This window comes from Chelon labrosus (assembly GCF_963514085.1).
Source record: "Chelon labrosus genome assembly, chromosome: 22".
Taxonomy (NCBI): domain Eukaryota; kingdom Metazoa; phylum Chordata; class Actinopteri; order Mugiliformes; family Mugilidae; genus Chelon; species Chelon labrosus.
The window spans coordinates 13219612-13238180 of NC_140355.1; the positions used below are offsets into that span (position 1 = coordinate 13219612).

Consider the following 18569-nt stretch of genomic DNA (forward strand, 5'->3'; position numbering starts at 1 on the left):
GGTAGTATTAAAGTGTTGCTGGTCTGAATGAGAAAGCTGTAAAAAAAAAAAACTGCCAGTAATCATCCAGACCCTGTGCTCTGTGCCACACTTTGATTTATTCAATACATACGGACCATTACCTTGACTTAGGGAAAAGGACGACACGTACCGCAATAAATAATGGCGGCGCAGCTGGATTCGGTAAATTTCAAAGCAGAGAGCTGATTGACAAATCCGCAATGATACTCTGTGGAAAAGCACAGATATGCTCAGTGCAAACCCAAGGTTTAAAAGTGCCTGTGTTAGCCAAATTCACCAGCTTCTGAGCTCAGGCGATGGACATAATACAGATGATATGACTTTCAAATTCCTCAACACGCACACAAACACACGAAGCAGAGATTGTAACATATAGCACTAAAACTAGCACAACCCTAAAAAGGTAAACAGGCCCACAGCCTGTCACAAGACATTGTTGACAAGTTGCAGGCATCAGTGTGTTGGAAAGCCAATGAAAGGCTTTCACACTGCCACTTCTCCAAAGTCAGGCTCACCAGTCTAAGCTTTCTGACAATCAAAGCCAAATGTGGGGTTTCTTTTTTGTGAAAACACACCAGACTTTCTTTTGTAGCGATCTACTGCATGTTTACATGTGCTTCATTCTTGAAAGACACAAACTATTATATTTTGGAGTGACAACCACGGCCGATGAACAAACATCCATTTAAATACTGTGGAGAAACTCAAATTAAAACCAAAGCCTTTGAAGATCCAGGCAGTTCCTTTGTTTTAGCTCAGTTCTTTAAGTCTTTTAAAGTCATATAGTCTTTGCCTAAAGTAGAAAACTTGAAAAGCATGATCAGTCGTTCTTTCATATCTACTAAACCTCATTTTAAACTAACAATGATTGAATTTGTCTAGAATTAGGTCATGTCCAGTCTTGCACAACGAACCATTCCAACAAGGTTAGCATTAGCTACATTTTAATGGGGCTGCAAACAATAGCAGCCAAGATTTCCATTTCAGTTTCTCCCTTGGTTGCACAAACAAAGGTGGCATTTTCCCAGTGAACGTTGTAGGTTGAAAAAAGCCTGAGGCCAGAGACCGAGCGAGACAGAAAAGGAACGGCAATGAGAAAGACCTGAGAGCAAAGAAGTACATATTATACTGCTGAGAGTTTCGCATCTGAACAGCCGATGCCACACATGTCCACTTTACGGGCCACGAATACCACAGCTCTTTGCGAGAGTGCGACGGCACACTGACACATGGGCCGAGGAAACACACACTCGGAGAGAGACAGGGGAAAAGAACCGTCATATGAAAAAGGAAACTTGTGAGGTAACTGAGAGAGAAACCTAAAGAACGAGGAAGGCCCTTTATCGGACTGCGGCTCTCCAGAGTCAGGGAGTGGGAGAAATTACAGCATGTCTTGGCTGCGTTACTGAGATGACAGTCAAAATGATTAAATATGTGTGGAACTTGTAAAGAATTCAAAGCTGTGACTGCACTCCTATGAGCAATAAGAATGCAGTGACGGTCACGCGCTGATGCAGGACAGGAATTTCTTCAAAGGCCGGGGCTACTTAAAAAAAACAAAAAACATCAAGCGAGGCTGCACGTGGTCTTGGGGATTAAAGGCATCATAAATGAGCCGATTTACACCTTGAACATAAGGCAACCAACTACCTGGCTCCACAGCCTTGACAGTGTGGTCAACTTCCACAAAGTCGGCACCTTATCCCAAACCGCATGCATCTGCGAGGGCTACGGGAAACCCTTGCACGCATATTTCTCTTGCATCACCTGTCATCACCCGAGTAGGAGGTGGCACAGAACGCCGTAGGGGATATTATGTTGATGAGAGGATGTTCAGACTAACATCCAATGGAAGAAACCCCAGCGTATAAACTCTGAAAAAGCATTCAAACTCAATTTCAAACAGCTTTTCTACCAGGAGCAAAAAAGAAACAAACAAAACCTCCCTGTTAGAAAGTTGAATTTGGGCTGGAACATGTGGCATGAAGCATGAGATTTGTTGTGCCTTCTACCATATGGCCTAACAATTAGAGACTCTTTTATCCGCTTCAACGGGGAGCTTACCAGGACTATTAACTCTATTAAATCATTTCGTTGTGCAATCGTCGGGCACACATAAGACTTCGCTGAACCTTCCAGTAATAATCAATTGCCATGCTGATTATGTGCAGAGTCGATGTGTCCTAGATTTCTTCGAACTGCCCTTGTGTTCCATACCTCATGCACAAATCAAGTGAGCATGACATTAGAGAGACGTAACACCGAATGAACATCCTCTAATTAAATTAAGAAACAGCATTCAAGCAGTGGAGCATAATAGAAAGCGAGAGCGCAGACCGAGATTAGATCCCCTCTACTCATAAACAAGAGTTAAGTGGGACATGGCCAGGAGTCAGATTTCCTTGTATTCTCTTCTCCGTCTCTTTTTCCACTTTTTTCCTCTGCTGCTAGCCAGTGTGTCTGGCCTCCCTCACCCTCCCCTGTGCTTACTGCTTTCCCCTCCCCATTCTTCAGTTTCCACCGCTCAGAAATCATTGTTGAGGCTTCACACAGTAATACTTCATCTTTTGTCCTTCTCAGTGACTTCGCTAGCCCCAGCCGTTTTCCATTTCTCACTTCTCCCCCTTGATATTGCTTTAACTTTTAAAATTAAGGCCCAAGCTAAGAGCCGTCACTAAATATCCTTACCTTCCAAGTAACAGCTGGAGGAGGACGAGAGGCCTTTCTTAGATTTACACCCCACCAATTTCAGGCATATCTCCAACATTTTCATTTGCTTTCTTTCCCTTCCCGCTGAAAATTTCCTTGTTTGTTCAAATCAGATGTCTCTCGAGCGTTTCCCGTCTACATGTGTCCAACAAGAGGGGAGGGGGGGAATGAAACACACACACACACAAAAAAAAAAAGACAAAAGAAGAACCAGCATCAAGCCCGAATGTAAAAAGGTTTCGTTTTTTGTGGTTTCTTCCCGTCGCTGTAAATCCTCTTTTTCTCCTCGTTCCTTTCCAAAACCGAAAGAGTCTGCTGTCCGGTAAAGTCTACCAACTTTTTCTTAGGGACGTCTCCATGTTTTTTTTCCTTCTTTGGCTTCAGGGCTTGTGGTTAGCTCCACTTTTGTGAGGAAAAAAAAAACAACGATCCAACAGCCCAGATTCGGCCTAAAAGCTCGGGAGATGTGTAGAAGTGTCAGTTGAGTAGGCAGAAGGGCAGTCTGAGCGGTGCCATTCCTCTCTCCTGTCCCCTGTGTGAGTGTGTATCTGAGGCGCAGGGACTACTCGTGCTACAGCTGCCAACAAAGGGCCTCTTTCAGGCTCTGCCTGCTGCACTCAATGACATCAGCTGAGCCCTCCCACCGTAGGCCGCTACCACACACACTCTCCAAGAAGAATACAAACAACAGCTCACCAGCGTCCAAAATTCATGCCAACACAAGAGACAAAAGCTCCAGAGGCATCTTTTGACACTTGGAAAAGAGTTTCAATTCAGAACAGTTTGAAAATAAATCTCTTCTCCTTCTGTTGAAGTCATAGGATTACAAAATGCTCCTCCTCCAACTTTTGTTATCCCCTCCCCCCTCTGTCTTTCTGCCATTCTCTCTCCTTCTCAGCCATGGTTTCCCCCCCCCTCTCTCTCCAGTCTGAAATGTTTACAGGTAGACGAATCAGTTATGGAAACAGGACTGGGTTGTTAAAGGCATAGCCGAAGCTCTCCATCAACACGGAAGGAAAGGATAACTTTTGCTGCTGTTCTCAAGACTAAATAAGGCTCATTTGCCATTTCACATAGGAATGAAACAAGCAGCACAAATATGTTTCTATAGAAAGGTGTGTAAACCGTGTGATTTTAAACAGCAGGAATAGTTAGAACACGTATCAATAGGGAAGAAATAATCCTTGGCAGCAGTCTTTTCCCAGCAATCAGAGGAGTGATACACAACTAACAACTCATTCAGACCTCTAGTCATACTTCTTAAGTAAAAGAACTTGAAGTGAGTCCTTGGAAAAATTCACAATATATGATAAAAGCAATTAAGAAAGGAATGTGACTATAGCTGCGGTTATAAATGCATTTGGGAGTGTCAATGGCATCTGGAAAATGAGTAAAGCTTTGTGGCCTGTGTCCTCTGTTCGTATCCCAGTTGTTAATTTGTTATTCCATCCAACTACTTGAAGCCAATGTCTCTCTTTTTTTTTTTTGTACAATACCTGCACTTCACATTAAGATCCATTTTTCTGCACAGTACTGCTCGACAGTTGTTCGCGTTCAGCTAAAATGTTGCCCATTCATCGTTACAGGAAAACACAAGGGAGAATTATTCCTCCCATCTATACATCTGCCAAGGGTGAACACAACAACATGGACACCTACTAAATTTACTGCAATTCAAAACAATAGCCACTCGTGTTGTACGGGCTGAAACGATTATGGATTGTCTTTACAATGAAGGCTGAATACACAATGGACACACGAGCAGCTGCAATCTACTGACAACCTCAAACAAAAATTTTCCATATAAATGACCAACATCCTCGACTAGCGTGTACGTGTTTGAGTTCAGAGATAAGAGGTCCAGTCAAGAGGGAGATTACACACTGTTGGGAAGCTGACTTGATGACATTACAATAACTGATAGTGACTGCAAGGCAAGCAATTTACCAGCTGATACTGTCAGAGGAGTTTCCGACATCGGAGCGAAGGTGCAGTCCAAAAATACACTCCATACAACAAAGTATACAAATTACATCAGTTTAAACAGCTTTCAAAAACACGGATTTGTAAAGACAAACTTTAGGTCAGGCAAATGTGAAACAGAAACGTTTCTTTGTCCCAAATGAGAGTAGACTAAACAGTAGAAACTTTCAGTGAAACGTGATACAATCCAAAGATGACAAAATGACAGTGCAGTTGAATAAACATCAGTCTAAATCAGTTTCAACGAAAACTGAACCTCATGAAGGTAAGAATACCCTTGGAGTGCTCCACCACAGTAGCTTTAAGATGGGCTCAGATAACAGAAGCATTAATGTCCTACCCCAGATATTCTTCTCTGTAATCTGCAAACAGCACATGACTTTCAAAATAATCCCAAAGAGTTTTCTAACGGTGCCTTAAGGACTAAATCACTGATTGTTGCTTGACGACACTGTCTGTCCTTGTAGGCTCATTTCTCATTTTGGCATAAATACTGACATAATAATCCAGATTGTGAATATCAAACATGTTTGACATTCGTAATGGTGGCCTAGATGAGTCTGCAAGCACACTGGAAGGTTTGAGAGCTGTCAACACCACACAAAACCGTATAATATGGCTCAAACCTCAGCACTAAGCGAGGAGCGTACTGGAGGGAGTGAATCGGATAATAAATCCGCACAAATGTCCTGTATTCCAAGTCCCAAATTAGCATAGTGTACCTGACAAACTTTATATGATGATTTCAAATTTTTCTGAAAAGAGCAAGACCAGGAGGAACACCAACTTCTCGTATCTATGTAGATCTAAAGGTTGGCGTTTCAGTGAGTTGGCTTTTAAATGGCTTTCAAATCTTATGCAATGTAAGCTTTAATCACCTAGGATCGTGAACGTGTTTGCATCTGGAAAAACATTTAAATTAATCAACGCCTCAAATAGTGTGTAGATTGATGCTGATGGATGAGGACCAAGAATTACTATATGGATAATAAAATAGAGAGTCCTTGTTATGGTCAGCTAGCAAAATTGAGCCATCAATCAGCCATATATTTGTGTGGATTGGTTGTAATAAATCAGAGTATGTAAACAAGAAGTACTTGTGCAACCCTATAAGAGTGACAACAGCTGCAGAAATCAGCCCACATCTGCAGCAATAGCCTAGATGTGATGATGTATTAAAGAGTGTGGGGAAATGGACAGCAACTCAGATTAGGAAATGTTGAACTAGGGGGGAAATCGAACAATTCATAATCGCAGGTAACTCTGAAAACCAAAAAGTGTCTCTGTTTGTCTCATTAGCAGTTATGTGCATCCTTCACGATGCCTCAGTCTCTAACGATCTCAATCATTCCCGAACTTCCAGTCACATGCAACCAGGCCCTACATCATCGCTGCTGCTGCTGCACTGCTGGTATGGCAAACATTTGTGTTCCTCTCATGCGCCACCCCAAACGCCAATTAAGAAGAAATGCAGGCATCCTCAAGCTCTGAGAAAGGCCCATTAACTTACCGCAGTCCCAAAGTGTCGGGGAGATGAGGGGATGAAGGGAAGAGGAGAGTGGGCTATAAAAATGGAGGTTAGGAGGAAAGAGGAAAAAAGGTTGCAGATGGAGAAACATGAAGCACATTGTTTGGAAGTGAGCTCATAGGAGAATCGTTCGCTCCGCGTTTTATAATCCCGACCTAGTATGTTAACAGTTAGCTGACGTACATCCACCCACGAGATGGTTTTTTTGGCCCTTTGTTTCTCGTGTACCCCCTCAGGATCTCCCGATTCCTTTCTTGAAAACTTAAAGTAAAGGACAAATTGTATTTCCACGCAATTTAAACTACACCGCTGCAAAACGTAACCCATATTCCACATTTCATATTCTGAGGCCTACTACTAATTATAGACGAGTCACTGATTTTTCTTTTTGCTTTCTGCTTTTCTTGTATCGAGCGGGAACACAAATTAGCAATTCAAATCATGACAAGATTGTCTAATACTCACATTTAGTGTAAAGATTTGGATGTGATGATACGTGGTAAGCAGTGAAGGCAGAAGTAGGCCGTTAATTCATATGATAAAATACAATTGGTCCAGTTGGTGCTAAAGTAAGAGACGTAAATTAAAAGCTGGTACAAAAGATGTACTCTTGCCCGATTTCCATCTTCCCAGCTTCATGCACAAGAGCATGCACACAAACATAAGCACACTGTCTAACAATGTTAGAAATGCAAGCCAGCCAAAACTTGGCATACATCCCTATGTCCATCTAAGTTATGGAACAAGAGTTATTAGGCTTTTAAACTAATAAAGTTTGCTAATTACAGAGTGGGAAAAGGGTGGGAGGCAGGGAGAGACACAAAGCTGTGTAGGTTCCCAATTGTGATTTCTCCGCTGCACATGGCTCATCACTTCACGGCTGTGCCTAACTCACACACACCACAGCAATCTGTAACCGTCAAGTGTGCTTGAATACCAGACACTGCAGAACCAGGTACCATGTAATGTGGCGTTTGGATGTGTGTGTGTGTGTGTGTGTGTGTGTGTGTGCGCGCGCACATGTGGCTGTTTACTCAAGGCCCTCTTGAGAATGCAGCCAGAGTGTCTGAGGCGTGCAGACCGACAGATGAGGTTAAGGGGTTTGGATTTCCACATAATTCTCCTCTCAGTATTGTCCACAGGGAAAATGGACACTTAAGAACAAAACAGTCACTGCTCGAGTTCAAGGTTGAGGTTTTAGCATCAGCCTGTGGTGGAAATAATTCACCAATGTTGACGACTGTGAAACCAAGCATACATGCACGTATGTAAACACAGAAGCAAAAACTTTTGTTTTTTTAAAAACTTCTACCAAGAAATGTATACAAAGAAAAAGACAAATGTATTTATATTGTTTTTCCCACTGTTAACTGTCCCAGAGGTCATTCATTAATACTTATCAGAATTATTTGAGGCTCGTAACACTTGGTTTCCTCCAACCAAACAACAGATGATGTATAGTGTTACGAGTGGCCTTAATCTCTGTTAACTGTTCGTCCTTTAAATATCTCGCTTCTGCAACGGTCGCCATTTTGTTCGACTCAATCAAATCAACTCATTGGTGCGTAGATGACGTATAACACCGCCGCTGCTACTCTTCCGTCTATTATCGCATAAAGCCCACCCAAACAATCTGATTTGTCCGGCAGATCTTCGGCGGGCAGGACTCCAGACCAAAATTCCCCAGCAAAAGTTTTGTGGGTGGGGGAAACTTGGGCCGGCTTCCAGGCTATGCAATTCTATTTATGTGCATGCTCTTCTGTATGTGCTCATACACAATCTACATCTCCTTAGCCCCTCATTTGAGGGGACTCGGAGCGTGCCAGCAGCTCAACACAGACGAGCCAGGCGGCAAGCAGCTCAATCCAGATGACCCCATTGGAAAAGAACTCGCGGAACCGTATTATAATGATGACAGACACGAAATAGGGGCAACAAAGAGCAGGTTCCTTTGCGCGGGCCAGCCTAACGTGCGCCAAAAACATGCAAAACAATGCGTGAGTGCCAGAATTATGCAAACCTGCAGAGAATTGAAATGCATGGACGCAGTTAGAATTTCAAAGTTCGAGCAAACAGACAGGCAGGTTAAATAAACACAACTGTTCATCACTTGTCAGGTATGAAATGTTGAGCTAATCACCTATGTTGAAAAGGACTACGAAAATAAAGAGGGCAGACGAGAGGGCAGACAAAGCTCTACTCCGAAATAGCAACCTACAAAGTATATGTGTGGAGGGGAGATGGTACTAATCCAGTCACTTTTTTTAGAATTTAGCTAAACTACTCAATTTGAGCCAGAGCGCTGGCATAAAAATGCATCTTTTTTTTTATATTCCTTTGTTTTACGAGTGTGCTGCCTATGAGAGCCAGAATCTTCCAGGATGGAAAGAGAAAGCAGCAGAGAAATGAGTAGGAGGTTTGCAATGGTACAGCAAGCAAAAGAGAAAGTTCAAACTTCTATTTCTATTTGACTCAACGGCATAAAAAAAAAGGACAACACCGTGATATGTGTTGACACAGACAGTAAACAGTAGAGATATGGACACTCTATCAACCTTAACTATCTGGGGAAAAGCCCCATTTGTCAGAATGCACACTGGAGTAAAAACAGCAAAAGATACATAGGAGAGCGACACTGGCTATAAGACTCTGGAGCTGCAGTGCTGCTGCTTTGGTTCTTCTCAGTGTCTAAGTGGATCCAGATGCAGCAAGCATTGCAGGCCCCCCTCTTATCCTCTTATAGCGTTATGAAGAAGAGCTTAATGCAACAGAAAGATACACGACAGCATAGCAGCACTGTATAAACAAGACTGGTGTTGGTGGTGGTGGTGGGCAAATCAGACAGTAAATCAGAATCCTAACCATAACAGAAAGAGAAGGTAAATTCCCAAACGTCAAATCATGCCCTTCTATCGGACTCAGACTCCCGATCCCGCAACCTGCAAGGAGGTCAGAAGATTTACGAACAAGAAGGCTGACATTTTTTTTTTTTTCCCCGAAAGAGAGATCCGAGGTAGCAGGTTGTCTGCAGGAAAAACAACAGCTGTGTCTGGAGCTGCCTGCTTGGGCATGGAGCAGGGAATGTTTTTTTTTTTCTCTTTTCGGTGTGCATGTCTGTGTGTGCACGTGGAACCAGGTGGCGACAAGCCCCCACGCTGCATTCTTTACCCCAGCTTGGAGGTCCTCTGTAACCATGCAAGTGTGTATGTGTAACCAGGGAGGGTAGCAACCAGAGTGATGAAAAATATCGCAAATGTTGCTTAATGACTGAGAAATTTTCGACAAGGAGGCCAATGAAAGTTTGTGTAATCTGCGAGTAAAAAAAAAAAATAAAATAAAAATCTAACTTAGTTACACAATCTTTCAATAAATAAATAATTATCTTCTTGGCAGAAATTGAACAATCACAAGCGCGGATTTCACAACAGAGCGTTTCAGATGCTGAAGTAAAAAAATAAAAAATAAAAAAATCAGGGTGAGAGTCGGTGACTCAACAGGACTGTTTGTCCTGGAGCGACTTTCATGCACTTCCAATTGTTATGTGCAAAACAAAGCGTGGCTAAGTATATGGAAAAAAGCTCTGGTTTGCGCCTTTATTTCTTCCACCTTTGTTTCCCTTTGGATGGATGCCTTTTCATTACAGCAGGAGTTCAGCAGATAGATTTCAAGTATGATTAGAACAGAAAACGTTAATGCCTAAACGATTAAAAATTTAAAATCAAGCCGCAAGTGTGGACAAAATCATATGTACGGTGACTTCCTGATGAGTTTCTAAGTGGGAACAATCACAACAAAGATGCAGTTGTAGGCTCATGATGAAATTCTATCCGGAAAATTTGTTATTGTGCATCACTGCTCCTGGTTTGATTTTCAGAAACATCTATTCACCTTATAGCTGAGATTAATGCCGACCCCGAATCATCATAAGGGAAGTTAATTAGAGTAGTGCGTGAATATCTTGTGGCGACACTGCACAGATCCTTATTCGTTAAAACTCTTCACATAATCAAGTCTCGAGTAAGCCAAGAATTATGGCGGGTAAATATCAACCACAAAAAAAAAAAAAAAAGCATAAAAATGGTTGCAGATGGCAGCCAACCATTAAGAAATGTGTAACTCATTGTCGCACAACCCTAAATGCTCGTGTACTGTTTTGAGTTTATTTTGTATGCACCACCATTGTCTTATTTTCTTAAGCTCTTTGTTTTTGCTTTGTTCTCCACGTCAATAAAAATGTTCTTTGCATTGTAAAATCCAAGAAAGAAAGAAAGAAAGAAAGAAAGAAGGGGAGGGAGGGGGGGGGGATTACACCAGTTATTTGAGAGAGGAATGCACAAGAGGTCACATTCTTTACTCCACTGCTGTAGCCTGCCCTATGTTCAACTCTTTCTCTCTCTCTCTCCATTTCTCCGAGCAAAATAGGCAACATTACTCAACACACTTCTGCTGCAACAGATCACATATTTGAATCTCTAGGAAAGTGAGCGGACTGGCCCAAGAGACGGGAGGACGAAGAGGACTTGGCCGGAGCCCACTGATGATATAGTCATACTGATCAGATAACAGAGTTACACAATAGGCCTTCTTTCCCCCCCCCCCCCCCCCCCCAGCGAGACATCTTGACACGTTAGAGTGGAAAGAGCAGAGGTGAAAATAATTAACGACAGCTCGATTATATATTTAGCCGCTTTGTTCCTTGTATTGTGCGCGCTGAATCACCGCCACGCTGTCGACGCTAAACTGAATAGGGCCGAATTGAATAACTACTGCCATTAAACAATAGCCTCCTTAGTGTACGTTTATTTGCGGAGAACTGCCATGACTTCATCACTCATATCTTCTGGCACTTTGTCCTTTTCAGATCTGCACATGACCAAACAGTGCGCGGTCAATATTTTGCAACTTGCATGCATCATCTTACGTTTGCCGTTCGTGTCCTTGCGGACCCAGATTGCAAGAGTTGCAGAGAGAGAAAGGCTCAGAGCATCTTGACTACCTTGATTTATACACACAGCTGTTTTGGCAGGTCATTGGTTAGCGTGGCCGTAAAGTGGACTCTTTTCCAGGTGGTCAAGGCTTGATGAGAGGGGGGAAACACTTACTAATCAGCAATGTGTCGTCCGGCAGGGGACGAATGTACGTCACACAATAGACCATTTAAGCACCATCAAAGCTGGGAAATAAACCGATTAAATACCAGAGAAGCTAATTTAGATGATAGTTGCACTGGATCGGTGTGTGACCAGCCACAATGAGACGGGCCACCGGGGGCCTAACAGCTGGCCCGAATGAGCATTACTATGAGGCGCCTGCTCTCCGGGTACACGAGTAGCTGTGCGCACACACACACACACACACACACACAAACACGTACACGGACCCCCTCCTCCCGTCTTCAGGACCCACAGGGATCATGGGAGGAGATTTGGTGTCTAGACTCTATAGATTCCTCGAGTTCCAGCCAAAAAAGAGCCAGTTACCAACTCAAAGAGAAACGGATCCACTTACTGCATCACATGCCCAATGCAGCTGCTGCAGCAAACACACACGCTCGCAAATCAAATGACGTCACAAGAGGCGGGGGGGGGGGATCATGCTGTCTGCTTTCCGTCCCAAACACAGCTTACATCCTTTAAAAATGAAAGAATCGACCTCTGTTAACTTGGATATCCCAGCTCTGCATAATGCTACTGGAAAATACTTCTAGTCATCTCTATGACTAAATGGCCAGCCTTAATTTTGCATACTTGGGTCGTCAGCTGTACTTCCTGGAATCCATGACTGTACACTGGGCTACTGTACCGGTTTTACAGCTGACCCTGACAACTTGTTTTCTGCATCTGCAAGCCCGGCTCCGGATATTTATTCCAGTTTCACGGATTATGACATCGTAGTGTCAAGATCCAGATTAGAAAATTGTCTTTTTATTTGTCTGCTCACAGATGAGTGTGAATAGTGAATTGTTATGTTTTCCACGACGTTCCTCCAGCATCCCATGACCCCGAATAGAAATCAGCAAATAAAAACAATGAACAGCTAGGACAACCTCTTCCACAGTCCCCACACTTCATTGTGCCTTGAACATACTTGAAGCTTTGCCAGGCTGGACTCCAGGCATCAAGCAGGGCAGAAGTACGGGGTGAAGTTTATGAGTAGGAAGAAAAGCCCCGTTGTGCCCATACTGAAACCTATCCAAGCAAGTAGCAACATGCCAGAGGTCCGCGCACAATCTGTAACCCAACCCCGCCTGGCCGGTCGGTGACCATGGCTTGGCACCGTTCTCTTCTCGTTGCCTACACGTGAAAGATTGCTGCAATTTAAAGCGGTAAGCAATCACGTGCCAAACGATCATCTATAAAACCTTAACCTTAAACCGTTTCCAGCTGTTGTTGTTTTTCTTTACACGATGCATTCCCACGAACAATACGACTGAATAAACAGATCATTACAAACCATTTTGAAAAGTTCGAAAGTAAAACTAACTTCATTTTCTTTGCAGAGGAACAGTTTCAAGACCTGATGAAATTAAACTCTTTTATGTCATACTTTACCCACGACATCCACTGTGCCACCCTTGTCAGAGCCTGTGGTGTAGTTTTCCATAAAAGGAACAACTTGGTGAAAGATGCAGGCCATCTTATTTCTGCGTTAGGGTGTTTTCACACCTATATCACGTTCAGATTTAGGTACAAATATGATAAATATGATATGATCTGTTCGTGCCACACTTGCGAACAGTTTTATGAGGAAATAATCACAGAGAAAATGGAGGTCACAACTGCAATGTACTCTAACAAAACACACTAACCTGAGAAATAAATGTAACCACCAGGGGGCAAATTTCCCCTTTCGTACCATCAACTCCTCCTTTTGAACTCTCTTGCCTCCTAATCTTTCTCAGCTGTCCCGTGTCATGCCTTTTTAGGGAATGGCAGGAAAACAAAAGAAAGGCGCACTATTCCTTCGCTGATTATTTACTACAACTACAGCGATTCCACTTCCTGCAGCTTGTCAAACTTGCCAGTGGTGGTCACTTGAATTAAAAACCTCTGACACCAAACAGATTACTTTTTTTTTTTTTTTTTAAACATCCATGACAGGCCGGCAGACCGTAAGCATACACATACAATAAGAATGGGTGAGCTCGGCAATTATCACAGCTGAACACACATACTTTTAATCCAGGGTGCATTTTTGTATCGGCAACATTATGCACTAAATGAAGCGAGAGAAAAAAAAAAAAAGGGATCAAGTACATTTGTCAAGCTCAGACCTGTTTGTAAAACAGGCCTGGTAACATACTGCAGCTATTAATTCCATGATTCTTCGAGTTGCGTGGTAAGAGCACACTTCTGAACCGTACACAGAGAAAAAGCTGAGAAAGCTGCAGGAGATACGGCTCCAGGAAACTCACTACCACTCTCCTTCCTTAAAATCTGTGCTAGCTAACCAGTGAGATCATAACTATCTCTATCCACTGTACACTACACAGAGGTGCCAAAAACAGAGACAGGTCTTTGCTTGCCTGCCTCTGTCTCTCTCCCAGGCAGCTGCATGCAGAGGTCTGAACCTGCCTGCTGAGAAGCAGCATGGTGCTGGCTATCCCAGCTTTAACTAGCTGGGGCTCACCAGGAAGAAGAAAAAACATAAAATCGTGTGTTGATGTTGCCCTCCTCTTGCACTGTGACTCACATCCCTTTTCATGGCCTAACCTGTTCGTGGCAGGAGGAAAGGGGCAGAGAGGGAAAACAAACACGCCCCCTGTCACTGACCCTTCACCAAATTTGATCCATTTACCGGCAAAAGCTTTCATTCTGTTTTTCTGACCTTTCTCGTCCTGTCCCCCCTCTGTGTTATGCAAGACTTCGAGTCAGTGGAAAGTATTCCTGCCAAGGCAATCACAACCCTACAGACACATTTGGTAAACTTATCAGTTAGCTGGATGCATGGCACGCCTCTGGTTCAATGTCTAATGATATATTTAAAAACACATTACTGCTCAACTGATAAGGAAAGTAGGGGCAATCTTGTGTGTACCTTTTTTTTTTTTTTTGCTCTGTACTGATAAATATATTTTTGTTTACCCCTCTTCTCACTGTGGTATAAAAAAAGAAATGTCATATGCAGAAACTATCCACCTGTATCATATAAGCATCTAAGCAGAAGCAGATGAAGGCAATATTTATAGGCATATATGGAAAGAAGAACTTCAATTAACATTTTTTTTTACTTCAGTGTTAAGTACATTGCTTCCTGTACTTTGTCTACTATGTGATGTACCCTTGCAGGCAGCAACCTAAGACGGACACCACTGTCAGGGCATTTTAATGAGCCAAAACTGGTAAATAATAAATCACTGACTACAAAAACTAGAGCTGAAGTCACAGATGAGGTCGCCACTGATTTATGTGAATGAAGTTCAAAACTTTAAAAGTCTGCTTTCTGTTCACTGCCATGCTTTCATCTAACGGGGGCATCAGAAAAGAGGATGTAACCAGCAAAGGAAAAGAAATGGACTGCTTTGTAAGATTATGGACTGTTGTCTGTGTTTATATGTTTTATATATTGTTATATGACTACTCTGTACAGCACTTTGGGCTAAAGCTGGTTTTAAATGTTCTTCATAAATAAATCGCCATTGACACAGGCGATAATTGACACAATTATCAAGATATAATCTGGAGATTAGTCAATAACAACTGTGTGTTGCAGTCCTAATTTCGGACAAACTGCGAGTTTTCTACTACATCTACACCGACCGGCCACAACATTAAAACCACTGACAGGAGAAGTGAATAACACTGACCATCGTGTGACAACACAATATTCTACTAGGAAACTTTTGGACTTGGCATTCATATGGATGCCACTTAGACATGTACCACCCACCTAGAGCAGACCAGGCACCCCCATCCCATAGCAATGACACTCCTTGGTGGCAGCAGCCATCCCCAGCAGGAAGCAGCCTGACATGGGCCCACACACAAAAATGGTTTAAAAACAACTCATGATAAAACATGATAACAGCATAAAGTGTTGACCTGGCCTCCAAATTCACTAGATCCCAAACTGATCAAGTATCTGTGGGATGCACTAGAACAAGTCTGATCAACAGAGGCCCCTCTCCTCAACACAGAGGACCCAAAGGCTCCACTAACAACATCCTGTTGCCAGACAGAAGGCCCATGTCCATTCTCTGATGAGTCACAACTGTTTGGGAGGCACAAGGGAGACCTACAATATATTAGGAAGGTGGTCATAATGTTATGCCTGATCAGTGTAATATACAGTTCTGAGCACAAACTACAAGATCCTGCACAAACACAGGAAGATGCACTGCTGAGCTCTGACACAAACTACAAAAGCTTGTTTAAACATTTGTATTATTTAATTACAATCGACTGCACAGCCTTACTGTGTACTTTATTTTTTAAATATGCCTCTTCTTCGTCTATATTGTGAGTTTTACACAAGGCACCATGCTCCATGCTCTTCTTCTTGAGTCTCGTGACCCTCAGGTGAGACTGAACACCACACTTTGTGACCTGTACATCCATTTTTTTCCTGAGCTGGCAAAGTTTTCATCATGAAAAACTCTCCCATGTATTATGGAACTTGTTTGTTTTACAGTATCACTGAGATTAGCATGAACTGTTTAAGATACACTCAGGATATTGTACTCTATTGATTAATTAACTTTATTATTAAATGGTTTATGTCCCTAAGAAGGTCAAAATGTACAAACTGAAAGTTATTCCTTACAGGAGGGATTTTTATGTCTGTGACTTTAAAACATTTCAAACACTGCAAATGATGATGGATTTTATGGTTCCAACGGTGCAATAGATTTTGAATGAGTATCACTGTTAAGTCCCGTCGAGTGTAATTAAGTTGCTAATCAGTTTAATATGGCAGCGATACCAAGTGAACCAATATTAGCACCATGGTGGCTGTGATTTACTGCATGTTACGTGCTTGATTAAAAGCAGCCATTCCAGAGGCAGTAAGTCATGAGTTGAGAGGCATTAAACTGCAGAGTGGTCAAGTGGTGCCAAGGTGCAGACCAATCAAAAGCACAAAAGATACAAAAGACACATCAAACCCTCTCTAGAAGTCTGAAGTTTGACAGCCAAGAGTTGTTAAAATGTATTACTGCATGCTTTAAAGTGCACAATATTGCACAAGCATCAAAATAAACAACTACAAAAGCCCAGTGTCATCTGTACACTCTTATGTATGCAACGTAAAACCTTCCACATCTCAAACTCGTGCTCTCACACACTCCCTCTATGGTGGCAATAAGTATTTAAGACAAATAAAAGCAATAAACCCTCCAAACAACTTGGACCATCAAGAAGCTAAAAAAAAACATTACTTTTCTAAATAATTGTCAGTTAATTTTCTCTTAAATGATTAATAACAGGCACTCTAACGGCATCAATATAATCCATAAACCTACTCATCTTAATGTAATTTACTCGGCTGATAAAGTGGTTCACAGACAGAGAGGTATTATAGAACTTGATTTTAGGCTAATGCACACACACGGTGCTCAAAAAGCTGCAAAGGCTTATTTTTTCAACAATCAAAGACAAACTGCGCAAAAACATTGCAGCTTCAGAAACTAGAACCTCGTAAAAGAAACGCTTGATCTTACCGTGCACAACAAAAACATTACAGGGCTGGCTCCCATGGCGTGATGACTCTCTCTTTCCCCCCTTGATGAAGGCTGGCAGACTGGGTCTCCTCTGGTCCCCTGCAAACTTCGATGGCTGCTGCCCCATAAGGGCAGGGTGCCAGGCCGCAGCCGGGACTCTCCAAGCCGGACCCAGTTGTTCGCCGTCCAAAAGCTGGCCACCAAGGCGGGGAGGGGATCGGGAAAAGACGGGAGCCTCTTTTGCCAGGCTCAGAGTGTCCTCTCCAGGAGTGTGGGTGATGGCGGTCACCTACACAGATGTGTTTAACGCCAGTGTGTCTCTGTCTATCATTAATGGAGCCTGAGTGCTTCAAAGGACAAACAATGGCTTTTCACAGGAATCTAGAAGGATAAAAAAAAAATCTAAATTAGCAGGATGTCAGTCAGCAGAAAAATAAACCCAAACCAAATTATTTCTGTTATTTTTGTGTCTGATTTTCACCTGTCAACCTTACATGTGCTCTTTTAAATGGCCACCATGCTCTTTAAATGGCATGCACAGTGTGCACACATAACTTAAATGCAAAGTTATAAGTGCAAAAGTGTTTTTTCAGCTAGACTAAAACAACAGGACCACTGAACTGAAGCAGACCGTTAACTATTGTTGCTCTTAACGCTTTTGTCCGTAGGGAACTTGTTTATCATGGCCACAACATTTCATCACCAGCAATGAAGTGAAAAAGAGTGATTTGTGCCACACAACTCAAACTCGTGTTGCAGTTTCAAAAGCAAGGAGTAAAGACAGTAACTTACACGGTCATAGAAACCTATATGTTGGTGGTTAGCAGGCGACCTCGAGCTAACGTTGAAGGTAGCCATGAAAGCTAACGTCTGCTGGTGGTATGCAGCGTCGGACCCTTAAACGCACCGCGAGCAGTCAACAGTTGGCTCTCGCTGGTTCGCCGTTAGCACGCTGGTAACAAACCTGCACTCAAACGCCTCACAATAAAAAAAACAAAACAAAACAAAAAAACATTTGAGGTCGCCGCAGTTTTAACACTACTGCAACCACTAGTTCCAGAGTTGGTTTCAAACTTCCGTGTCCACTCTTCCCGTCTTGCGGAGTCTCTTTCCCAGTGGTACCCGGACTAAAGGCACTTCAATCAAGGAGGCGAAGGGAATTCGAGGAAACTCAGCCGGCCAGAGACCGACGACTCTCCCTGGAAGTCCGTTCCTCTGTTCGCGGTCGCCGAGCTCTTCGTTACCGACCCCTCGGTTCGCGTACTTATTCATCGCTTTCACGTGAAAACCTGTGCAATAAACTTTGGCCGAGTGGTAGTTATGTCGCTGGGGCCGCCATACTTCCATACGCAAGGTGGTTTACAGAAATATGTGGGTGGGGCGACGTGTGACGTCAGGTGCGTGCGTGGGCTAGTACACTGGAGCAGAGCGACGGATTTATTATTATGGGAGAGCAGGACAGAGAGAGGTACACACATACACAGACCAAAAGCTGATTCTTAAATCACTTGCAATCAGAAATGGTCGAGATTTTAAGGATTTATCAAATTAAGTTTTGTCAAAGAGCAAGATTCTGCTTTGGACTACTTCTTTATGAGTTGAGTGATGCATAAAATCAACACAGCAAAGGCATGATGTGGTATTTCGTGGTGCAACAGTATATGTTGTTAA

At 42.8% G+C, this 18569-nt stretch overlaps 1 protein-coding gene across 4 annotated transcripts in view; it reads right to left on the reverse strand.

Moving 5' to 3' along the window:
• Positions 1 to 18235, reverse strand: part of abl1 (c-abl oncogene 1, non-receptor tyrosine kinase) — a 29030-nt gene extending 10795 nt beyond the window's left edge. For 2 of the 4 annotated variants that reach the window (XM_084572922.1, XM_084572921.1), the window contains exons 1-2: positions 17691 to 18235; positions 16899 to 17279 (exon numbers count right to left, since the gene is read on the reverse strand). In XM_084572922.1, the coding sequence (XP_084429048.1) occupies positions 16899 to 17025 (127 nt within the window). In that variant the 5' untranslated portion in view covers positions 17026 to 17279; positions 17691 to 18235. Of the gene's footprint in view, positions 1 to 2709; positions 3315 to 16898; positions 17280 to 17690 lie in introns of those variants that run through there. The other 2 variants (XM_084572924.1, XM_084572923.1) reach the window with 1 other exon arrangement.
• Positions 18236 to 18569: the final 334 nt, after the last annotated feature.